This window comes from Mustela erminea, chromosome 3 (genome assembly GCF_009829155.1).
Source record: "Mustela erminea isolate mMusErm1 chromosome 3, mMusErm1.Pri, whole genome shotgun sequence".
NCBI classification, from domain to species: Eukaryota; Metazoa; Chordata; class Mammalia; order Carnivora; family Mustelidae; genus Mustela; species Mustela erminea.
The window spans coordinates 129,727,812-129,751,787 of record NC_045616.1 but is presented as its reverse complement, the minus strand read 5'-3'; the positions used below and the strand labels follow the sequence as shown (position 1 = coordinate 129,751,787).

The following is a 23,976-nucleotide window of genomic DNA, read 5'->3' as shown; positions in this document are numbered from 1 at the left end:
ATGTAGATTTATATTTGTATGTCCGAAATTGATTGTATTTTGTTGTTCTTCTAGTAAACGAGGAAGGTCAAGATTTTAAAATATCAGAACTCCCGAAAGTATGTCTGTTCCTCACTAAGTTTACTTAAAGAGTGAACTCACTAAGTTTTCTGGCTTCCATCAGTTTCATCTAACTAGCATTTTGAGAGCATTTGGTCAAGTGTTGTTTTTTGAATCTATCATATTTGGGGCATTGAGCAAACTACAAAATTTGGGGGAAAAGTGTGACATTGTGGGGATATTTCATCTATGGGTTAAGTAAAGATTTATTGAGCAAAACCATACATTAGACTTTGCAGTGCCACCATGGCTTAGGAGTTGGTTAAGGTGTTTTGATATGATGCTTGGTGCCAAACAGTTCTGTGTATCATATGAAAGCATTATGATTCCAGGTGTGTCAGACATCCTCCTGGGAGTTCCGTGGGTCTTATGTTACAGACTCTCTCTTAGTTTCCCAGGGCTCCCATAACAAAGTACCACAAACTGGCTGCATTAAACAACAGAATTTCATGATCTCATTGTACAGAAGGCTAGAAGTCTGAAATGAAGGTATTGGCAGAGTTGGTTCCTTCTGAGGGCTGTGAGTGAAGAGCTTTTGGTGGTTTGCTGGTGATCATTGTTGTTGCTTGGCTTGCAAATTCCTCACCCCAGTCTCAGTCTTTGTGTTCATATGGTATTCTCCCTTTGTGCATGTCTGTGTCCGAGTTTCCTATTTTTATCAGGACACGAGTCATGCTAGATTAGGGGTCCATTCTGGTTTAACTTGATCTTAACTAATTACATCTGCAAAGGCTGTATTTCCTTTTTAAAAAAAATTTTTTTTTAATTTTTAAAGAAGATTTTGTTTATTTATTTGACAGAGAGAGACACAGCGAGTGAGGGAACATAAGCAGTGGGGAAAGGCAGAGGGAGAAGCAGACTTCCTGCTGAGCAGGGAGCCTGATCCAGGACTTGATTCCAGGATCCTGAGATCATGACCTGAGTGGAAGGTAGATGCTTAATGACTGAGCCACCCAGGTGCCCCAAGGCCTTATTTCCTAATAAGTCTACATTCTAAGATGTGGGGGCTGTTGGACTACAACCCTTAACAGGTCCTATGTTTCAGTTTTGGTTTTCTTTTTTCTCGAAAGTGAGAGTGAATGATTTCAATGATTAGGAAGCACAAATTTTATCACTAGGGAATATTTCTAACCATAGAGAGAAATAGAAATGAAACAATAAATAAAATCAGAAAAGCGAAAATAACAGTTCGAGGTACTCAATATTAGATGCCTCCAACAATCTCTACTAACATTACTATGGAGTCTTTTACTCATTGGAAGCAACTGAAGGCAGGTATGGGTCTAAATAAAATCTATCTTCTTCTGAGTTTAATAAGGAAATAGATTTCACATAGCTATTTAATATCACCTAGAGTTAAGAATGAGGAAAAAGAGAAAACATGGTTGATAATGTGTGATTTGACTATTTCTTAGGAGATTTTAGAGGATGGAGTGCAGAACTTTCTCCTAGGGTAGGATGAAGAGGAAAATTCTCCAATCTGACTTTAAAAATCCTATTAAATTTCATTTGTTTCCTGCATGAGGTTGAGCTTGCATTATAAAATGCATTTTATACTTACTATCAATTTATCAGGGAAATAAATAAGATATTGTTTGTAACTTATTTGCAATGTCATTTTTCAGTGTTTTTCTTTTGTTAGTTGGAAAGCTCCCTAAAAAACAGGTTTTTTTCTTATATCAGTTTCACGGATATTGGCTTAAATATTGTTAATGTCTGAAAATATTCATCATATCACTGAAAACAATGGGTATGGAAAATTCTGGCAGTTAAATACCAGATGTTAAAATATTTTTATTGTTGAATTGAATTGATAAGCGACCTCTAACCCAAATGCCTCCCGTAACCATAAAAGGCAGTTTTTTTTTTTTTTATTTATAATACCTATGAAACACTGATTTTAATTTACTGCTCCTTGAAAGACCTGGGAATATTTGCATTGTCAGCAGCTTAAATTGAGCACAGAAATGATAACTAATTTAGAAAATTATAAGATTATTTAGTCATTTACGATGTGTATAAGGTAATTAAAAACAAACTTTAGGAGGTTAAGACCTCACTGTAGTTGGTTATTCTACAGCTGGGGTCACTGCCTAAGTTGTATGAAGGCATATGTTCAATTTACAGTTGTAATGAGGAACATGGGATGTTTTGATTCTTCATTTGCTGTGCTCATCTCTAGAGGATGCAATTGCCTATATTAAAAAATGAACATAGGCTCTTTTGTAGAGGATAATAAAAATGTGTAAGATAATACATGCCACATGCATATAAGGTTGACATATGGCTTTTCTCTTTGAGTGTAGAATTGTTGCCCTTAGCTGATATCATGGAGCAGCCACATGGAAATATTCATTATGAGCCACTTAGGAATTAAACCAATTCCTTTGATCTCATTAGTTTGATCATGATTATTCCACTTTAACTAAGATGTGGTGTTTGTTAAGGTGTTTTCACTAGGTTATTCACTTGCAGGAGTATTTTGTGTTTTATTCTAATCAGCAAAAGACAGAAAAGAATGTTATGAAGTTTTCTTTTGTCACATAGTGAATGCATACAAGGCATAGTAGAAGACATAAAACAGGTTTTTTTTTCCTTTCTTTTTTATTCTACATTTTAAAAAATGGCATTTGAGTTGCAGATTTTTTCCTACATGTTGATTAACTTGAAAATACTGGTGCATACTTTTGAGGTAAATACTTTTGATGTCATTATGGTAGAGGTTGATATATAGTAGGATTACCTTTTGATTTAGTGAAAAATTGCATTCATCTCAATTATTATTCTGCAAAGTTTGCAGAATTATAATGATTCTGACTATATTCAGGGCCCTTCTCTTGACTTCAAGACAAAAGAAAACAAAACAAAACAAATGTAATCTTTCTCTCATAAAAAAAAAAAACACATAAAAGAAGAACATCTTGAAATGTCTCCAATTTGAACAAATTATATGAAGGCCAATTAGAATTAGTGAAAAATGTAAGATTAAACGATGCATGTTCTGGAAAATGGTATATGTTTGTGTCATTGGTCTCATTTAAACAGGTGTAACTAAGATCCTTTTTTGTTTTTGCCTCTGTCCAGCACTGCCCTTCCCTTGGTAACCCGTTCTTCATTTCTTCCAATTGTGTGGGCTGCCAAAACCTGCACCTTGCAGCTCTCTGATCACGTGACCCAAACCTGGCCAATCCCAATGTCCCTATGCCTTGTCAGACTATTTGCTCTGGAGGTTGGGGTGCTATCCACTCCTGGCCAATAATAGTCATACCTAAGATGTTTCCATTTGGGGATCTTGAGAGAAAGAGGTTTTGGGTTTTAAGAGTTAGAAAAATGTAAATTAGTGGCAACCAGTAGCCTAGCAAATAAAGCCAGTCAGAGGTAAGAGGAAATGAGTGCAGAGTTTAGTTGCTTCGTGTCCTGGTTCTGATGGAACTCAGACCTGACCGTTTCTTTCCAGTATCCTTCCAAAATGCTCCTCTTTTTTTCTTTACTGCTTTGTTTAAGTTGCAAAAGTCCTGTCAAGTGAAACAGACAAGAATTCTTAATCAACACGGTATTTGTTTGTATTACATGGGTTACTTCTAAAGCAATAGGTATTGTAAGTTATTTCATGGTTTCCTACAGATATTTTTATTTAAACAAAGTTTGGACCAGCTAGAAGGTAATTTTTTTTTTTTTTTGGCTGCATAATCATAATTCCTGAATTAACAACATCCAAATTATTGGAATTGTGCAGCATTAATGCTTATCAATTTAGATAGTGTCCATAACCTTGCTTGTGCTCTGGACCCAGCTTGCATAATTATATAGTTTTTTTCTTTCTACTTTTTAAATCAAATTCATTGGCCTACTCTCTCCCCTGGAAATCAGAGTTTGCCGCCTCCTGGCTTTCCTCCAAACGTCTTTCATTGTTTCACAAGCCATCCTTGTTTTCAATTCAGCCTTCTTCATCCGCTGTGTCAACTAGGTGGACCTGAATACTTAGGAAAAATCTAAAGCATTTGGTTGTTATTAGAGTAAGGATAGCTGACTCACACATGTAAAACATTAAAGAAAACTCACAAATGTTTGAATGATTTTTTTTTTCTTTTGTTGTTGTTTGGGACTGTGGGGCATTTCACCACATCCTGCCATGCACAGAACACTTGAATTTCTCTTTTTGTTAGCAGGTAGAGTTCGGTATAGGCTAATAAAACAAACCAGAACAATATTTTTATTTTCTTTTCCCAGCATTTTTATTGATTTATTTAAATGTAACATACGATACACTGTTCAGCCTTTTGGGAGGTAGGAGGAGGGAGGGGTTCTATATCTTTATGAGGCGTCTCCTCAGAACCAACACTCACATGGGCACACATTTGTGGCTGACACACCTTGACATCGTGGCCAGGGACCACACTTCCCACAGAGGTTGAGCTCCCAAAATCATGATGATTTTTTTTTTTTTAAACATACAATATTCAGGGCTGGAAGTGCTTTTTCTTCACTAGCACAAACCAGCTGCGAAGGGGATCAGAATTCTACCTCAATATCAAGCAAAGATGCCATTTTTAAATGCAGGAGAATCTCCTTTCTCCTTACCAAACTGTCCGTGTGTGTGTGTGTGTGTGTGTGTGTGTGTGTGTGTGTGGTGTTGGAGTAAGGGAGATGAGGGAGATGTTTTCTATTTTTGGCTTCTGTAAGCTTTGATATATTTTGCTAGAAGCTGTTTTAGTGTTTGGAGTCCGATAATGATGTCTGTTTACACATAGTCTCCTTGGTAATCTAAGTGGCTGTGTGAAATATGAATCCAGTTTGTTCCCTGTTTGCTGTTCGTGCAGTCATCTATTCCTGTATTTATCTCACCAAACGTTTAATTTTGGTTTTGGGTGGTCTGTGTTCATGTGTCAGGTGCAATTATTATTTTAGAATAAAAGAGCAAAGATAATCTAGTTCTGATAGCAATACATTACATTACAGGTCTCAGACTCAGTTACCAATTATGTTTTCACATACAGATTCCAACTACAAAAATTAAACATTTTTAGAATCTGATTTGTTAAGAAGCAAGTTGGAAGCCAAGTGCTATGAAATGCAACTTTAGCCATGAGCCCAAAACTCTCTGCCTCAAATGCATACCTTTTGAAATCCCAACTTTTTTAAGGAATGAAAAAAATAAGACCTTTTACAGGATGACTTTATGTAAGTTTCTTAATAAAACTAATTCTTAAATGACAGATTAACTGGAAGTGCTGGTTAAGCATTGACGCAATTAAGTTATAAGAGAGGATCACAAAACACCAGCCTTTCTAGAGGTTAAACTTTAGTAAAAAGACACATGTACTGAGTCTTTCCCTTGTACCAGAATACTGTGTCCAAACAATAAAAATAAACAGACCTTTTCAAAACAAGAAATATGAAGATAAAACTGCAGCATCAATATAATCTTATAGTTATCACTTAAAGTATTTAAAACAAATAGTATTTTTCTACACTTTTAAAAAAAATCACTACAGACACTGCAAATAAGGCTTATGTATTTATTTACTGGAATACAATGTGATGATGACTGGTATACTCCTATGTATTGTTTTCTCTACCTGCTCTAACAAAATGAATTTTGATATGATTACATGATGGAGTCTTCCAAAGCTCTTTACATTGACAAGAAGTAAGTTTTATTTGGTTTTGTAAAGACTAGATCATACAGCTCGAACAGATCATACAGCTCGAACAGGCTTCAGTATATGGTTACACATATACCAGGATATAGTTGCTCAGTTTAAGCCCCTGGGAGAGTTACACTTCAAATTCCTTGATAATTTCCTTTGGGGGAGATGCACTATGTGGGACTTATAAAGGGATCTTATATATGCAGACAGCCTCTTCATCTCTAACCACCATGACACATGGCAAAAAATCATTGGGAAATAATGAGGCTGGGCCACTAAAATTTATTTATAACAATTTTCCTTCTTTTAGTATATTCTTGGAGCCCCATTGGTGTATTGAAAGAGAAGACTTTGGCCTTCTGGTCTATTTCTTATGAAAGGAAGCCTTAGGAGTGATAGATGTTTTTAAACGATGGCAGATATCTCTCATCAAGCCGTGCCATGACACTGTCATATTTATTGTTGATGGTTCTTATTGCAGAAGTGATATTAAGTTAACTCATAGCACATGGGGCTCTCACCCTGCTTTCCTATCTCCTCTCCTATTCTTGAAGTGTTTGCCAAGTTTTAAAAACACTTTGTCATGAACATGCATGTGGTGTGCTGAAGAAAAAGAAAAGGTAAATCAGAGGGCAACTGCTGAGGATACTCTTTAAAACCCCAAAAGATATTTAACATCCTATTAAATAAATAACTTAGAACGAAATAGAAAGGGATGAAGGCAGAATGCACAAGCATACCATACTATTTGTTTTGTTAGAACAGTTTTACACTAACATGTTTACATTTTTTAAATCTTATCCAACTCTTCCATGATGCCATGCCCAAAGCGCCTTTGGTTGTGCATATGACGTGACCCAAGTGCTTTCCAGTAAATGCTTGCGTGTCTGACTGCTCATTGAATCGTTAGGCTTGCATGAGCAATGAAAGTCTTTGATATGAGTTCGTATTCCATAAATAACTTTCCCGAAGATCATTCAACAGATTGTTCCATGTCCTTTCAGTCCTATCTCAGAGGTTAAAAAACAACAACAGAAACAAAAACTTCACCAAAAACCCAGCCAACATACAATGTTGTTCGCTTAGGAGTAGTTTCCATCCCATTTAATCTGCCTATTATCTCGGTTATAAGGCATGACATAGAACTAATTAAAAGAACATCATATGTCAGCAGTGAGTACAAAACCTTCAAAGACTTCCTTTCTTTCAAGCGAGCAGACATCTGCAATGTGTCTCTGCCTTTTGAGCTACTGTCTTCGTGAAGAATACCAACTAGTCCTGGCAAAAGAACCTTTGGTTCTGCTGCATCCACAAACATTGCCTTCCTCTATGAATGTACCACCATTGGAAGAAAATGAGCTGAGGTGTTTTTCCTTCGTGTTTTCTGTCCTCTCCTAGGAGCTCCTTTTCCATTCAATGCCACGTACATTTGCCTCCCATTGTGCTGCCAGTTAAAGGATGCATATGTATTGTATCCATTTTCCTCTATCCTCTCCTTGAGCTTGCAGTCATTGTTAAATTCTTTCTGCAAGAGAAAAATAAAATCTTTTATTTATCTGATGATGGTACTTACTTCCATTTGACACACACCATCCAGAGAACTCCAATTCGAGAGTTTTGTTTGCTGTTGCCATTTGTACATTGGTTATGTATTTAATGCACCGTGTCAACAATAGAAGAGTAAAGCTCACAACCACAGAACAGAATCCGTGTTTGAAGGCTCATGATTCATTTTAATTGATCATCATAACCACATGTTAGGGCCCTTTTAAAAAGCTGGTGTGTTTTGACTCTGACATGGCTTAAGTGCCTAGAATGATTATTAAGAAGCAAATGTTTCTCTAACAGTATTTGTGATGAGTCAACGACAAAGAATAATCTTCTAATCCCTTTTTTTTTTCCCCGAGTAATGACCAGCGGTCTCGTGGGAAAAACAGAGTTTAAGAAAAAACTTGAGCTTATCAGCTTTGCAAACTTTACCTATAAATCCATAATAAATACACCCATATAGAAAACAGACCTTATAGCAAAATCATAATCATTCGAGATAACCAAGAGGCCAGGGAGGGGTGGAGGTATGTCTTCCTATTTTACAAATACTAGATTTCTCTATTTTGTAGGTAATATATAATTTTCCATAACTTGGAATTTTAATAGATTTACTCTTAGGTCTAGAAGTAATTGAAAACTAGGACATGGAATTCCTCACTTTGTGAATTACCATATCAAAGAAATTACAAACATGGTGACTATCACTACCTTCATTGTATAAACCTGAGACTTTGATCCTGGGAAATTCCACTCTATAGCCATAGTCCTTTGGCTTTGTTTCAAGTGGCCATGTGTTTTTAAGGGGATCTTGGGACAAGAATTCATGTTTCCTTCATTCCATAAATCCAGTATCTCACTCTGAATTACTGACGAAGAATAACCACTCATCTCAAAACTCTGCCTTTAGAAATGTCATTCTTCTCTTAGAGCCACACTAAAGCAGATAAGATGCTAAGGAATAGGGGCTTTTGCTCTTCTGGTTCTACGTTTCCCAATCCAAACCAAAGGTATTGTAGGGATCTTTAAGTTGGCCTCTCCTGGGCAGTTCAAATAGTTTTTCTCACCTTGGGATTTAATTTTTTTTTTTTTAACTCAATTCTCAATTCCTAAATATCTGTATTTTTAAGTATCTGGGTTTCTGTGAACTAGATCATCATTTTGAACATTATCAGAACCATCACAAACATAGTTTGTCTAAAACTATATGGCTTCGAAACAGAGATGATTTTTTATGTGAATAATTACATTCATTCTAATAAAAGGGATGCAGTTTAGAGACTGGGAGAATTGGGGTTATTTGAAATGATTTTATATTTGCAACAGAGCTATGTATAAAAAAGCAGCAGTACTTATTTTTCCCTCCCCCAAATAAATTTATAGAGCAATTAAGATTTGTTTATTTGAAAGAGAAAGCAAGAGCGTGTGTGCAGGAGACTCAAAAAGATTCCCACTGAGTGTGGAGCCTGATGCCAGGCTGGAACTCAGTACCCTGAGACTGTGACCTGACTTGAAGCCAGAAGTCATTTGCTCAGTTGACTGAACCACCCAGGTGCCCCTAGAACAATGTCTCAAAGTGAGATACACCTCTAGCAGACTCCTAATCGCAGTTGTTTTTTAAATATTTACACCTTAGCTCAAATTTATCAGAATCTCTGGAGGAGGGACCTAGGGATCTACGTGTTTATAGCATGTAGGCAAATCATCAGCATGAAAGTCAAAAGAAAAGAAAAGGTCTTGGGGGTCTGCTCTGGATGGATCTGACTGCTGAGGGTATAGTGTGGGACAAGGCAGCCCCTGTCCAATTTAAGTTCACAATATATCGGGGGAAGACTGTCAACAATAAGCACATTCACGAGAGAATTTCTGTAAATCTCATTGCAGATAACTGCATGGGGGTGCTATGATAGAAAGCAATGGGTCTCTACTTTAGATACAGAAATGGGATGAAACAACTCATACGTCTTAGAGTTCAGTAGGAAGTGTAGGCACAGTATGTGAATTGTGTTGGGACAGAAGAAAAAGGTTATTAAGTATTTTTATGACACTTTTCATTTAAGAATGCTCCATTTCTCTCTGATGTTACCTTTTTAAAGAGGTATACTTTATCAACTGAAAGTTATTTCAATCTTTTATCGCAGTTAAAATTGTTTACCTTTTTTTTCTCTCAATCTAAATTCATGTGATCTGGCTTTACTGTAAAGCTTAAGTTTTGACTTAGTGTTTTAGTATCTCTGCAAAGAGCATAAACCTGGTCCTTCCCCCAGTGATTCCTATAATAGTTAGATTAAGGAGGGACTCAGTCATGTTCATTCAAGAAAATAAAAATAAATGCCTCAAAAGTGATTATGCTATGAACCCCTAAATGGTACCACTTTTTAAAATGGCCCACTACTCTTCTAAGCTTAGGAGCAGAACTGCACATAATGGAAAAATCTTAAATTCCTTTAACCACCTCTCTCGCCCTGCCATGCAAAAGGCAGTTCCCCTAGAGAAAAGGACTGGCCCACAGTGTGTGTGCCTAACTCCCCAGTTATGAGTGGACCAAATGAAATACAAGACTATTCTATAATCAGACCAGTGGTCCTTAAATTGGGTTATCAAAGTGTTGCATTGGGAACACCTGGAACCTTGTTAGAAATGCAAATTCTTAGATCTTGGGACAGCTTTAATATATCAAAAAATCTAGAAGTGTGTTTTAATCTTCCCAATGATTGTGATCTAGTTTGGGAGCCACTGGCTCCGGGTAGGCAGTGCAATTGTTCTTACGCTAATCAACAAAATAAGGTTACTTACACATTTTGAAGTGATATTCCTTAATACTTGCTATGAAACACAGAGGTGTATGTACCCTAATCATGGGCTGGATACCAGTTACATCAGGGAATTAATGACTAGGTAAATAAAATTATGGAGTTGATTGAAGGCACGCAAATAGTGAATTTCTTAATCTGTCTCCCCATCTCATGTTTTAGCAGAATACAAAATACCAAGCCCCTGTTTTATCTTCAGCTTTAAAACACACACAGTGTATGGTTTCCTACTCAACTTAAGATCTTTGTTTTCAATGATTCTTCTCCAAGTTGTCTGTAGCACCCGTGCCAATCTGACCAGATGCTTCCGTGAGAGTCTGACCCATTACTAGTTCAGAGCATTGACTGACGAATGCCAGCAACAGCCTGTGTGGTAGGCTGATGGGTGAACAACAGAGGAAATTACAGAATTGTGAGAGCTGCTTTGCCAGCCCTCGAAACTCTGGTGACCAGCCTGTCGTGGCTCTCTTCACTAGCGATAGAATGATAACAAAGCTCTTCAATGTCTGAGGGAAACTTTCCAAAACTGTGGTAATGATTTACTGCAGTGGACTTGGAAAACTAAGGCAGAATACTTACTGAGCCATAGAGTTTCCCCTTCTTGTTCATGGCTAAATAATAGTTGCTGTTAATGGCTTTGACGGCAACAACTCCGATTTCCACTGACGTTATCTCTAGGATACCTAAAACATACAATTAAAAAAAAAAAAGATAAACTTAAGGGGTCACATACATTTAGGTGAAAGAAAAAATCAGAACTATTGAGTTTTATTTATGATAGTTTTAAAATTAGTAGATTTAAAAAACTGGGGGCACCTGGATGGCTCAGTCAGTTAAGCAAACGGTTCTTGATTTCCACTCAGGTCATAATCTCAGGATGGTGAGATCGAGCCCTGTTTCAGGCTCTGTACCCAGTAGGGAGTCTGCTTGAGATTCTCTTTCTCTTCTCCCTCTGCCCCTTTCCTCCCCCCATGCGGTTTTTTTTTTCTCTCTCTCTCAAATAAATTAATCTTTAAATAAATTTTTAAAAATTAAAAATTAGAAAAAACCCAAATCTCTTTTGGTGTGCCTAAAAACACAACAACTATATTGAAACAGGTAATAAGTCTTTAAAAGAATTCCCTTATATTTTACTCTCAACATATAAGGAAAAATATTGTTTTAATTAAAATGCTTCCTTTGCTAACTCTGCATTTTCAACCCCATAAATATTGAAACAACTCTATCTTAGCCTAGATTTCACAAAAACTTATCAGAGCACACATCTGTACTATGGTATTAAATTAAATCCATAGCATATGTCAATAATATGTCAGATTTGCCTCAATCTGTAAAAACAGTGGTAAACTATTTCTGCTTTGTAGGACACTTAGATAAACTAAATCCCTTGGCTACATTTAACTGATAAATTCAGTTTTGGAAAATGTGTTGACATTCTGTGATACAGAAAGACTAATCCCAACATCCACATTGTCTTTAAAATAACAAAATCACTACTCTGGGTTGGGAGACTATCCAGTATCCATCAGCATTTACAAAGGCCTTTTTTTTTTTTCCCCCTAGAAAGAATTGAAAACTGAGGGAATTTGTAACTGATAGATAGAGAACCTTTTTCCCTAATACACATGTTTGGTTGGTGCATCTAAAGGCAATTTTCTCTGAAAGGTCTATAGGTAACTATAGGGAAAGGATTTGATATTTTACCTTTAAGGTACAAACAAATACATCTGTTTATTTGTATTTTTAAAAACACTTTCTTGGGGCTGCCTGGGTGGCTCAGCAGGTGAAAGCCTCTGCCTTCAGCTCGGGTCATGGTCCCAGGGTCCTGGGATCAAGCCCCACATTGGGCTCTCTGCTCAGCAGGGAGCCTGCTTCCCCCCGCCCCCTGCCCACCCTGTCTCTCTCTGCCTGCCCTCTGCCTACTTGTGATCTCTGCCTGTCAAATAAATAAATAAAATATTAAAAAAAACTTTCTTGTTGTGAAAATAAACTATTATATTATATAAACTATTATAAAATTAAATAAACTATTTAATTTTCACAACAGTCCTCTAAGAAGGCATTGCTCTTCTTAATTACAGATGAAAAACAGGACATGAGATTGTCTAATTCACACATAAGATGTTAAAGTGACAGAGGCCAGGGGTGCCTGGGTGGCTCAGTGGATTAAAGCATCTTCCTTTGGCTCAGGTTATGATCCCAGGGTCATGGGATTGAGCCCCATATTGGGCTCTCTGCTCAGCAACGAGCCTGCTCCCCCACCCCCCCACTCTCTCTGCCTACTTGTGATCTTTGTCTGTCAAATAAATAAATAAAATCCTTTAAAAAAATAAAAAATAAAGTGACAGAGGCCAATAATGATGGATCCAACTCCTGAGCTTTTGGCTTTCAGACTATTTTGCCCTCTATGTCTGTTTGCCTCTCTACCACATCTCCCCACTCCTTCCCACTTTCCCAAGGGAATCCTGTTGGAAAACCATCTGACAAAATGATGCATAGAGATAACAGTCTTTAATAGGCATGCCACAGAGGAAAATGTCTAAGTATCAGGGAAGGGAATCTAATGTACTTTATGTCACAGAGAGAAGACACAGAGCAAGGCAAGAGGTTGAAATCTTGGGCAAAATATTTAGGCCTGTATTTATTTTGCCTAAGAAAAAAGCATTGTCAGGAAATTGCTAGCTGTTCCCTATGTATGCTTTTGTGACCAAAAATTGTTAGGATGAAAAGTCTGAAGGATGGTTTTAGCAAAGATTAAAGCAGGATTTTTGAAGGTGACAAAAGGAAGAATGTGTTACAAATGTTCCTCAGTCCTTGACCAATCATTTTTGAGAGTGCACCACACACGATTTATCATATTTAGTTTGGAAACCCCTGGGTTTTTCTGCTTTGCACAGATTGGGAACTCAGTATTCAAAGAATTCATCCATCAATTAACCAACTCTGCAACCAGTTAAGACTAGTGTGAAAAAGTTCACTATGCTTCAAAATAGAAAGTGGGAAGACCTAAATGATTTAAGGTTTTTTCAAATTCTGAAAAGAATTTTTTGGGTATGTCAGTAAAGTCTAATCTGATAATTTTGTGGTGATGAACAAGGGCTGTCTCTATGATAAACATCTGTTAATGAGAAAGTAACTTTCTGAGGGGCTCAAGTGTAGAGGGCTTGTCAATTCTTTTTTTAATAAAAAATCTCTCCAGTGTTCTCTGCTCTTTGGTAAGGATGATCAAGTTTGCTTATGAAAGTATTTTTGAAAAAGAGAACCAGGATTTTACTTGATGGTTGTTGGGCTAATGACTTAGCATTCTATATTTGTATATTTTGATGCAAAATTAAATGCCAATTGAAGGAAGACCTCCTAGGGGAAAATAAGTGAAAGAAACACAGATTTCTCTGTATTTCTTACCATTTTTGTGAATCTATAATTATCTTAAAAGTTATAAATTATTGTTTTATTACTTGAAGAAACTTATACCTGAAAATTATATTATTAATAGAAGGGAACAAAAATTGTATTTCTCATTCATATAAGTCAGATATTTTCTAAATTTGAAGACACATTCTTGTAGTGAAATTCTATTACTTAAAGTTTTAACCACATCAGTTTTGATGTCTCTTGAAAGATGAATACACCAGGTGGTAATCTAAATCTGTTTGAGAGCTTTTGCACAATTAAAAAACATAGGAAGACCTATGTGGAGAACGGCACTCTTTTAGGAAATGGGAACATAAAGCCAAGCAAGTTATGGCTTTCCTTGAGCAAAATCTATGCTGTATTGGGAGTAAAAGACAAATAGGTAGAGAATTATGATAGAACATATTAAGTGATAGTAAGAGCTAAGATAGAGGACATAAGGGGCAAAAATAAATGTAGTTCATCATATTGGCTGGGGCTCCAAGGCAGACTTACTATGTGGAGATGAGACTTGAATTGGGTTTTGAAGGTTGAATAAGAAGCATCCAGGTGAGAAAGGTGGGAACACATTAAGGGGGAGGACATTAAGGTGCAACAGTGCGGTATTTTCAGAAAAACCATGTTTGACTTACCAACTAGAGAACAGGGGAAAAGGCAGGAAGTCACAAGAAGCGAGGTTAGGGAGTTACGTAAGACTCAAGGTAGCAACCATCTTGTACTGATGCTAAGAATTTTGGCATATAGGAAGTATTTTATCTAAAAATATATAACTTTAAAAAACATACTAGAAAGATCCAATGTTTGGCAAATTTATTTAAGTAAATAATAGCAAACTAGAAAGTTTATTTTCAGTTATATTTGAAATCCTTAATAACAAAGTTTGACTATCAACATTACAAGTGATGTGGCATAAATCAGCTCCTGTTAATGGCACATTCTACGTTAAGAATGCATCATCACCATAGTAATGGGGAGGATTTTGCAAACTGATGAAATGCAAATGGAAATAACCTAGAAGTCACAGTTTTCACATAAATCATTTTTTCTTTTAGCTTGCCAAAGCATGAGTTATGTTTTGATGAATCATTGAGTAGTTAATCTGAGGAGGGCCATTCACAAGTTTCTTTCCCAGTTTATGCTTCTCATCATTCTCCAGAAGAGAAGTATCTGACCCATTTTCTTCCTGGCAATCCAAGACTACTTCTCTCTTTGGGCTATTAGAATAAACAGATTATTGGCCAATGTGATTAACTTTCTCCTGAAACATTTTTTTCATGGAGAAAGTAAAAGGCAAGGAAAACTTTAATAAAATGGTTATAGACAGGAGAAAGCTAGATGTAAAAAACAAATGCAAAATCCCATCATCCTCTCCTAAATGAATAAAATATGAATATTTAAAGAAATCCAAAAGATTCTTTGAGTAAATTAAATAATGTATTAAGCACCAACATGTAGGATTTGTGTTAACTCTTACTGTGGAGGATACAGACAAACAAGACACAGTCCTTACCTTCAAGAAGTTTTAAAACTGGGTAGAATAAGGACATGTATAATTAAAGTAATTACAATACAAAGAAAATATTCTGAGAGGTACATGAGAGAGAAAATACATTGTCTTGGTTTTTAATAGTAAAGTTGTTGTCCTGAAGAAGATGATTGATGTTCAAGGTGAACCTGTCAGGGGTAGGATTTTAGTAGGTGAGAATTTGAAAAGTTGGGAGGAATAGTCTATACAAAGAAAAATGAAGGAGTAAAGAAAGATAGGTATGGGGGAGGGAAAAGAATTCAGTGTTTATTTGAGCTATGGTTGGCTCTCCATACCAGCTGTTCTTCAAGGGGACCACTCAGTAAAAGTGTAGATTCTACTTCATTGAGGAGTGGTAGTGCTGTCCTGGGTGAGGAATGTACTTTTCAGAACCTGTTGTGAAACATCGAAGCAGCTCAAGAAATGTCAGAGCCTCATGAATTCAGAATCAGTCCTATTATTTTGTTCTAAATATTTTACTCAGAATTATAATCCTGTGTAGCTTGATAGTTTTATTTAATGTGATGAAATATATTATAATTAATATAATGTAATACACAAATCCTAACTTCACCGAACTAAATCTCTTTCTCATGAATTGTTGTCAAGTGTCCCACATAGATTATATTATATCCTGATATAAAAAAGCCTATGGAACTCCCCAGAGGTGTTATCACATTTATGCTATACACCTCAGAGATTTTGTAGCCATACTCTGGAGTGTGGTCTTGAGAATCATCATAGATCATACCTTTGTAAGTGTGTATCTCTCTCAAAGATCCATAGCAATTGCCGTGGTCATCTTCTTCTGTTTATTAGAGCAGGGTATATATACATAGTTCATAATATGTGCTCAATATATTTTTATTGAATGAATCAATGAGTGATTATTCTAGCAACGGGCTGAGTAAAAGAACATTCAGTATTCATTAAATACAGAATTTTTCTTTAAAAAAAACTTTTTTTAAAGATTTTAATTTTATTTATCTGAGAGAGAGAGAGAAAGACAGAGATAGCACAATCAGGCAGAGGGGCAGAGGGACAGGGAGAAGCAGACTCCCAGCTGAGCAGGGAGCCTGATGTGGGGCTCGATGCTAGGACGCCAGGATCACAACTTGAGCTGAAGGCAGAAGCTTAACCAACTGAGCCAACCAAGCACCTCCAGAGTTTTTTTTCTTTTGATAGTGTTGTCAAATTTGTAAAACTTTGAGATAATAAGTCTACATCCAAATAAAATGAAAATAAAAGTAAAAGGAAATGCCCAAATGAGCATACTTTAAAGGAAAAGTCATTGAATTACAAAAAATAAATATTTGTTGTTTATAAGCAGTTATTACAAATCTGAAACTACTTTAAATTTTCTAAATAATATATGTATGTCTCTTCAACTGTTATTAAAATTGTGAGAAAGAGTTCTCTAACAGGATCTAAAAGGCTATCTAGAGTGTGAGGTCTTAAGACAACATTCTTGGTTAAGGAAAGCACTATCTGGGGTAAGTTGAATTTAAAGACAGTAATAGCACAAAAATCAGTGATGATAAGGGAGTGACTATCATGTGTCATATACTTTAATATTCATACCTGAGTCTCAGAAAATATATCCGGTAAGCATTATGTTCTACACATATTGAAATTGCACCTTGGAGAAATTAATAAATTGATGAACATATATTCACCTAGGGTATGGTAGATTTGGTATTTGGATCTAGGCCCATTCTCTTTCCACTAAATCAGGCTTTGCTGAATAAAGCTGAGGATAGCAAAATAAAAAAGGCAATGATAAGGAACATTTTATCTATTTTGAATACTTCTCCATATTTTAGCAAACATTTGATTTGTAGATTTCAAAAGTATTTTAGAGAAGCATACTGATATAGTTAACACAAAGCGATTAATTTCCATATAGATTAATTTTCTAGGTGGCTAAAATTTTACAGCTCCTTAGACATTATTTATTTAAATAATAATTTGACACCTTCATCTCCAAGTTCATTCACTTCTTTGTCCATTTATAGAGATTACTGATAATGTCATGCTTTTCTTGATGACTAATGGACTTCAACATCATCTCTAATGACTTTCTCTGGTATGAAAGGAGAATGCTCTAAAGAGCTTCTGAGCACCTCCATTAAAATAAACTGATGATTCAATATGAAATCTGGTTAGAATTGAGTCAAAATTATGGGCAAAACTTGGCGGTGTTTTTTTCTGAGTACAGAATATGAGGTTTTTTGTAGAAATCCTAGGATCTCTTTTTGATAGATTCTCCATTACATTCCAGAGAGTGACATTCTACACAAATATGGTACAGAATTCTGGGGAAACAAAAATATTTAGGTTTATGTCTAGAACAAGCTACATTAGTTTTATCTTTCATATTTATGATAAAACATGTAATAATTTTCTTATGTTGTAAAAATTATAATTTGCAAATGATCTAATGGGGTATACTTTTGCTTCATAAAGACTGATGTGGAAAAAACTACACAGCAATTATTATTTCAGCTGGTAGTTCACTGATAACCCTTGAATTGGTTGAAAACCTGATTCCACTCATAATTTTTGACAGTAAAATGCTACTTTACATCTAGAAAGTCCAACAGATTCTAGGTTTATAAAGTCACGTTCAGAAAAAATACATAGCAGTTTTCTAAATAATTTTTATCATGATAATTAAGAATATTTCAAATAATGCTTTCATTTTTCTTTAATGTGAAACAGTTAAATTAATTAAGGTCTCAACACATGATGTGAACTGCTGAACTCTCACACATCACAAAGGATCTTCCTGAATACTATGCTAAAAGTCTTGACCAAACTTAGGCTTGTCTTCCACCTGCACTAGGCTGTGTCCCTAAAGGTGACCTCAGGTCCCATGCTGAGTCTTAAGAAAATGCAATGCTGTCCATTTACAAATCATACATTGTCCCAACCCACCTTCCCAAACCATTTTCAATAATTCCCTACTACTCCCTTCTGTAAATTTCACTTCCAAAGTTTCTCATCTCTCTCTCTCTCTTTTAATCACCTTCTCCACTTTCCTGTAATCCCTCTCTGTTCTCCCTTAAAAACCTCTATCACCTTTGTCTTAGTTGGAGTTGATTTCAATTAATATCATAGTTTCTCTCCCTCCCTACAGTAGTTTGTCTTGTCACATTTAACCAGCATCTGGTGCTATTCGTTTGCTGGGTAGTTGCATGAGCTCAAATAACTTCACAGAGATTATGGAGTAGAAAACTCTCCCCAAATTGATAGTTAGCATGTGCCCAGCAAAATAGTCCATGAGTGGTGAATGCAAAACGGAAGAGGAGAATGGATTTTTGAAGACTGACTGGGAAAGAAGAGCACATAGCTCAGGGGTAACAAATATGTTAATATCTCTTAGTTTAAGCACACCTGTTCGGGATTACGTATTTGCTTGGTTTTCAACAATTTCAAAAAGTGCACCTAGATTCTAAGTTAACTGTCTTGAAAGAATGTCAAAATGTATCTAATTGCTCTATATTGAGAGTGACTGGACAGGAACATTTGTTACACTAGTTTTATTTTTTGTATTATCTACTTATTTTCCCATTTCTCTCCACACTGCCCTCCACTGTCTGTCTCTCACTCATAGTTGTGCATGCACGTGTGCACACACACACACAGGGTAGCTAATAACTTCACAGACACATGTGCACACACCAATTTTTAAAGAGAACATCAAAGTCATATTTTATGTGACAAAATTAATGGAAAGGTTTAGGTGTAAACAGGAAGGAAATATCTCTGAAAGAGCAAAAGAACTTAGCTGAACATGTCAGCTTTGTTACTTAACCAACTGTATGACCTTGAATAGGTCATTTATAATTCCTGAATCTTGGTTTCCTTATTTGCAAATTGGGGCTAATTGCCTACAGCTCACAGGATTGCATAGAATCTGGAGCAGTGGGTAGGTATTCAATAGGTATTTACTGTCTGCTGAATCGGGATGGTGGGGTGTCAGCCAGTTTTTCATACCAGTGGTTCTCAAACTTGAGCCTGCATTACAATCATCTGGAAAGTTTGTTTAAATACAGATTGTTGAGATTTTTGATTTAGTAGATCTGGGGTGGGGCTAAAGAATTTGAATTTCTACCATTTCCCAGGAAATGCTGATTCTGCTGGTCCAAGGACCACACAGTGTTCTATACACTATGATTCAGAGACAGAGAAAGCCTTTGATATGAAAAAGCATTGACAGAAACATGTGCAGAGAAGCAGATCCACAAACAGGAATAGATACAAAAAATGACAGCAGCTTAACATCAATGAAAAAATTTTAAAGAATGTGGAAAGGAAGTGCTAGGTTTTTCTTTTGTGTATTTTTGATAGGTGTGGGACTCAGCATCTGCCTAACTATAATTATGTGGATTTGGAATTTGTGTACAAATATACTTCATTTTTGTCTAGAGACCTTTTTTTTTTTTTTTTAAAGATTTGCAATAGGATTACCATAATCTCTGTTTTCTTCTCCTCACTAAGGTTATGCAAATGTTGGTTGAAACTTAAGTGCCTTCATTTACTCCCTTAAGTATTTTACATGCGTTTTCAGTGGGCTAATGGTGTCAACAACTCTAAAAAATTGAGGGACCATGTGGCCCCTTTGAAGTCACACTGATGGACATGAAATTGCTACAAATCAGTAGGGATTCACTTGATCCCATATTTTCCACCCAGAATTCAATGCATATACTTGTTCTAGGATGATCTCACCACTTTTAAAAAGAGGACACCGCAGTGGGCTAATCATTAATCTTGGCCCACCTTGAACTGTTTTAGATTTCAAATGCCCTTTCAGCATAATGCAACAGAGACATTTAGTTTCTCCATCATCCATAATTCTTTCGGATACCCTTGACATTCATTTAGAATTGCAGACAGAAACAGGACCTATGTTAGCAGAAAATTCTTACCATCTTTAATAAGAAGATAGGCATTTTTCTCAGTTTGCTAAAGATCAGTGACCTTTTACATTTTCAACTGGTGCTTCAAAGATAAATGCAGTCATTAGCTTGGTCTTATTGAGGAATATAGTGGTAGATTCTAAAACATTCCTCAATTTAAGACTATATTTAATTGACCAGTATTGTAATTTAACCATTGTCAGTGACATACCATGAAAAGTATCAGAAACTACTTCTGATAGTCCCAGTTGTAAATAGTCCCAGTTGTAAATTAATTGTCAAAGTGTGTTAAAGATTAATATCATACTGCATTTTAATTGCAAATGAGATGTGATGTTGGAGTCTTCCATGTTTTTTTTTTTGTTTTTTTGTTTGTTTTTTTTTTTTAAAGATTTTATTTATTTATTTGACAGAGAGAGATCACAAGTAGATGGAGAGGCAGGTAGAGAGAGAGAGAGAGAGAGAGAAGCAGGCTCCCTGCTGAGCAGAGAGCCCGATGCGGGACTCGATCGCAGGACCCTGAGATCATGACCTGAGCCGAAGGCAGCGGCTTAACCCACTGAGCCACCCAGGCGCCCTGGAGTCTTCCATGTTGATCAACAAATGTTTGCAGATGGTCATTTAATGTGTCTCTCTACTAAATAGATTTCGTAAATGTGACAATTTCTATTTTTTTCCCTCTCCAGAGATTGTCTTTTGTCTGCTTCATTGAATTATTTCAAGAAATAATTAGTTATCAACTTAAAAAAAATATTTTATTTATTTATTTGACAGAGAGAGATCACAAATAGGCAGAGAGGCAGGCAGAGAGAGAGGAGGAAGCAGGTTCCCTGCAGAGCAGAGAGCCCGATGTGGGGGCTCGATCCCTGGACCCTGGGATCATGACTTGAGCCGAAGGCAGAGGCTTAACCCACTAAGCCACCCAGACGCCCCAGTTATCAACATTTTCATAGTGCCATGTTTTCAAACGTTACTTTCTGTGTTTTTAGTATATATTCACAGTGAGACATAGATTAGATGAGATCGGGTGTGTTCAGGGTTGCATGCCCAAAGACAAGACATAGTTTAAATGTTTGTAAGGATGAGAATTTATTTGGAATCTTTGAGAATTGTCCACAGTAAGTGTTGATATAAATTTAACCAACTTGCAAAGTGAGAAAAGATTGTATGGCTAACTTTGCATGAAGTAAAGACTTAGAAAAGCTGGTGTGCCCTTAGAAATGGGAATCATACCCGTTATTCTCAACCACCAGCAACTGGAAAACAAACAAGCTGCTTACAACAACAAAATGCTTACATGTTTGAGTCATTTGTTGTGACCCAGGATAACTGACTTTGGATCCCAGTTTACAAGGGGACAGATGGTAGGAAATAGCATAAAACAAAGGAGTTTAGAAAAGGAGGCTGAAGATAACGTCAGAAAAGCCCAGTACAATTCATTTGAATGGTAAGAAGGCCGTGGGTAAGGCTGAGAGTAGATACTGAAAATATTTCTTCCCAAAAAGTCAACTTATTTCTGGACCAGAAAATATATTTTATGTAAAGTCATAAAGCTATTTAGAGTTTTGCCTTTCCCTCCTTCCCCCATTTTTTTAAGTAAAATCGGTTCTTCAGGATTACGTTTAGAAAATTAGAAATCCTCGTTTCTTATCCAGGGCATCCTAGCCACGCCCCAACTTTGGCCCTATCTTATTATGCCTCCTGCATTTCACATTTGGGGAAACAAACCTGACGGAATCCTCATGTGGCCTTGAGTCATGTGTCTCTTCACTTGAGCCATGGAGAGAAGGAAAGTCTGCCATTACGTATAGGAAGGCCGTTAAATACTAAATGTGCAAGAGTAAGGGACAGTTACTGCAATGTTTTTGCTGTTGGAAAAAAATCTATGGAGAATACAAAATAGCACTGGAAATGTGTTAGCTCTAGTAAAAGTCCACTGAGTTTCTAAATTAGATCTACCGTGGTAAGGAGGTGTGGGCAGGAAAGTTAGCTGTAATACTTCCTCACCTCCCACCCCCCCCAAAATCCCTCAAGTTATTATAGATTATTTTGAGAAGTGTTCTATATTCAATCTAAATTTCTGATCAGTCTAATTTAAAGCACAGACTTTAAAGCCTCAAAAATCAACTAAAATTACTAAATAAGAAAACCTCGTCTCATTTTTTTAATGATAAAAGTTTAGATCATATAAGGGTTAAGAAAAATTTAGGTTTGGGGGCACCTCAGTGGCTCAATGGGTTAAAGCCTCTGCCTTCGACTCAGGTCATGATCCAGGGTCCTGGGATCCAGCCCCACATCAGGATCTCTGCTCCGAGGGGAGCCTGCTTCTTCCATCTCTCTGCCTGCCTCTCTGCCTACTTGTGATCTCTGCCTGTCAAATAAATAAACAAAATCTTAAAGAAGAAGAGAGAGAAAAAGAAAAATTTAGGTTTTAGTAAACTGTAGAGTCTGAGAAGAGCTTGGCAAAATCTAATAGTTGTCTGGTTCATCTCTGGTTCTCTTCTGTAGTAGATGACACTAGGAGATCCAGGGCCATTGAGGAGCTTACCAAGCACCTCTAGAAGATTACTTAGGACTGAAATAGTCCATGTTCTTTCTACTACACCATGAGGCTCCTACAAACATTTACAAATTGTTGGCAGCCAGGCAAAAATTTTATATCCACTTAATGTTTTATAGACTAATTTATCTTGTTCATTACCCAGAAATAATTCATTCTAGTTGGGCTTGACCACTGTGTTTTATTTATAAAGGAAGAAAAACTTAAAAGCCAACAGAAAGGGTTGAAGAAATTACTTCATGGCATATTTCACCAAATGAGCACCATATCAGTACAGATACTTAGCCTAAAGACATTCCTATAAAATGTCTACCACATTTACTAAAGTTTTTATGAATTTCCTTAATATAATTACATATAATATAGACTATCTTTTCTCCTCAATTTAATGAAAACAATAAAGTGGTTCAGTAGAACACATCTTGGTGTTGGGTTTCTGGCAAGAAAAAGTCTTACTTGATGCATTGAAGAGTTCACAAATTTGCTAAGCACGAACACCCCTAAGTAGTTTAAAATACTTAATGTACAACAAGTTTTAGGATTCAAACTCAGGCTCACTTTGAACACATGTATTGTAAATTTTCTAAGCTTTCAATGTGGCATGAAATAATTTATAATTATCATCTTAACTCTTTCAAAGATTTTTTCCATTGATACTTAAATAGTGGGTAATTATATTGTTAAGAAATATAAATATTACTACTAGTATATATATATATATATATATTTTATTTGACAGAGAGAGATCACAAGTAGGCAGAGAGAGAGAGAGAGAGAGAGGAAAGCAGGCTCTCTGCTCAGCAAAGAGCCCGATGTGGGACTCGATCCCAGGACCCTGGGATCATGACCTGAGCCGAAGGCAGCGGCTTAACCCACTGAGCCACCCAGGCGCCCCATATATATTTTTATCTAACTGTGTGGAAAGACAGTTTGCCTGCTTTTTATATACTGCCCAAACCAAAAATTTACCATATATGAAATTATGTATTTCTGTGACTTGTGATTTTGGCGATGAGGAATTCTGGCTTCTGCTGAAAAGGGGGCTTAATCAAGATGGGAAGCTCATGGCCTTCTGGACTGAAGATTTCCCCTTTATGGCCATACACCAAGGTTAAAGTGATTCTGTATCCCCAGAGTCCATAGAACTGCCCTGCCATTGCCACAACACACAGCTGGCAAAGAATACAGGTCTCTTAGGCTGGAAATACAAGACAGCATCACACATTCATTTCGGATCATGAATTAAAGGACATCGCCAGTATTTTGCAGAGCATATTGGAAGGAATGCTTTCATAGAAATGAATGTAAAGTGTTTTCTTGTTACTTGAAATTGGTATTTGGAGAAAGCATAAAAACAAAGATTAAAACTCCATGTAAGAGTCTGACATTCTAGCATAGACAACATCAGAAAAGCAACATGGGAGAAGAGGAGATGTTCTAA

At 36.3% G+C, this 23,976-nt stretch overlaps 1 protein-coding gene across 1 annotated transcript in view; it reads right to left on the bottom strand.

The window, feature by feature from the left end:
• Positions 1–5,604: 5,604 nt before the first annotated feature.
• Positions 5,605–23,976, bottom strand: part of FGF10 (fibroblast growth factor 10) — an 88,419-nt gene continuing 70,047 nt past the window's right edge. The window contains exons 2-3 of the mRNA XM_032337449.1: positions 10,691–10,794; positions 5,605–7,275 (exon numbers count right to left, since the gene is read on the bottom strand). Of these exons, the coding sequence (XP_032193340.1) occupies positions 7,078–7,275; positions 10,691–10,794 (302 nt within the window). The 3' untranslated portion in view covers positions 5,605–7,077. The remainder of the gene's footprint in view (positions 7,276–10,690; positions 10,795–23,976) is intronic.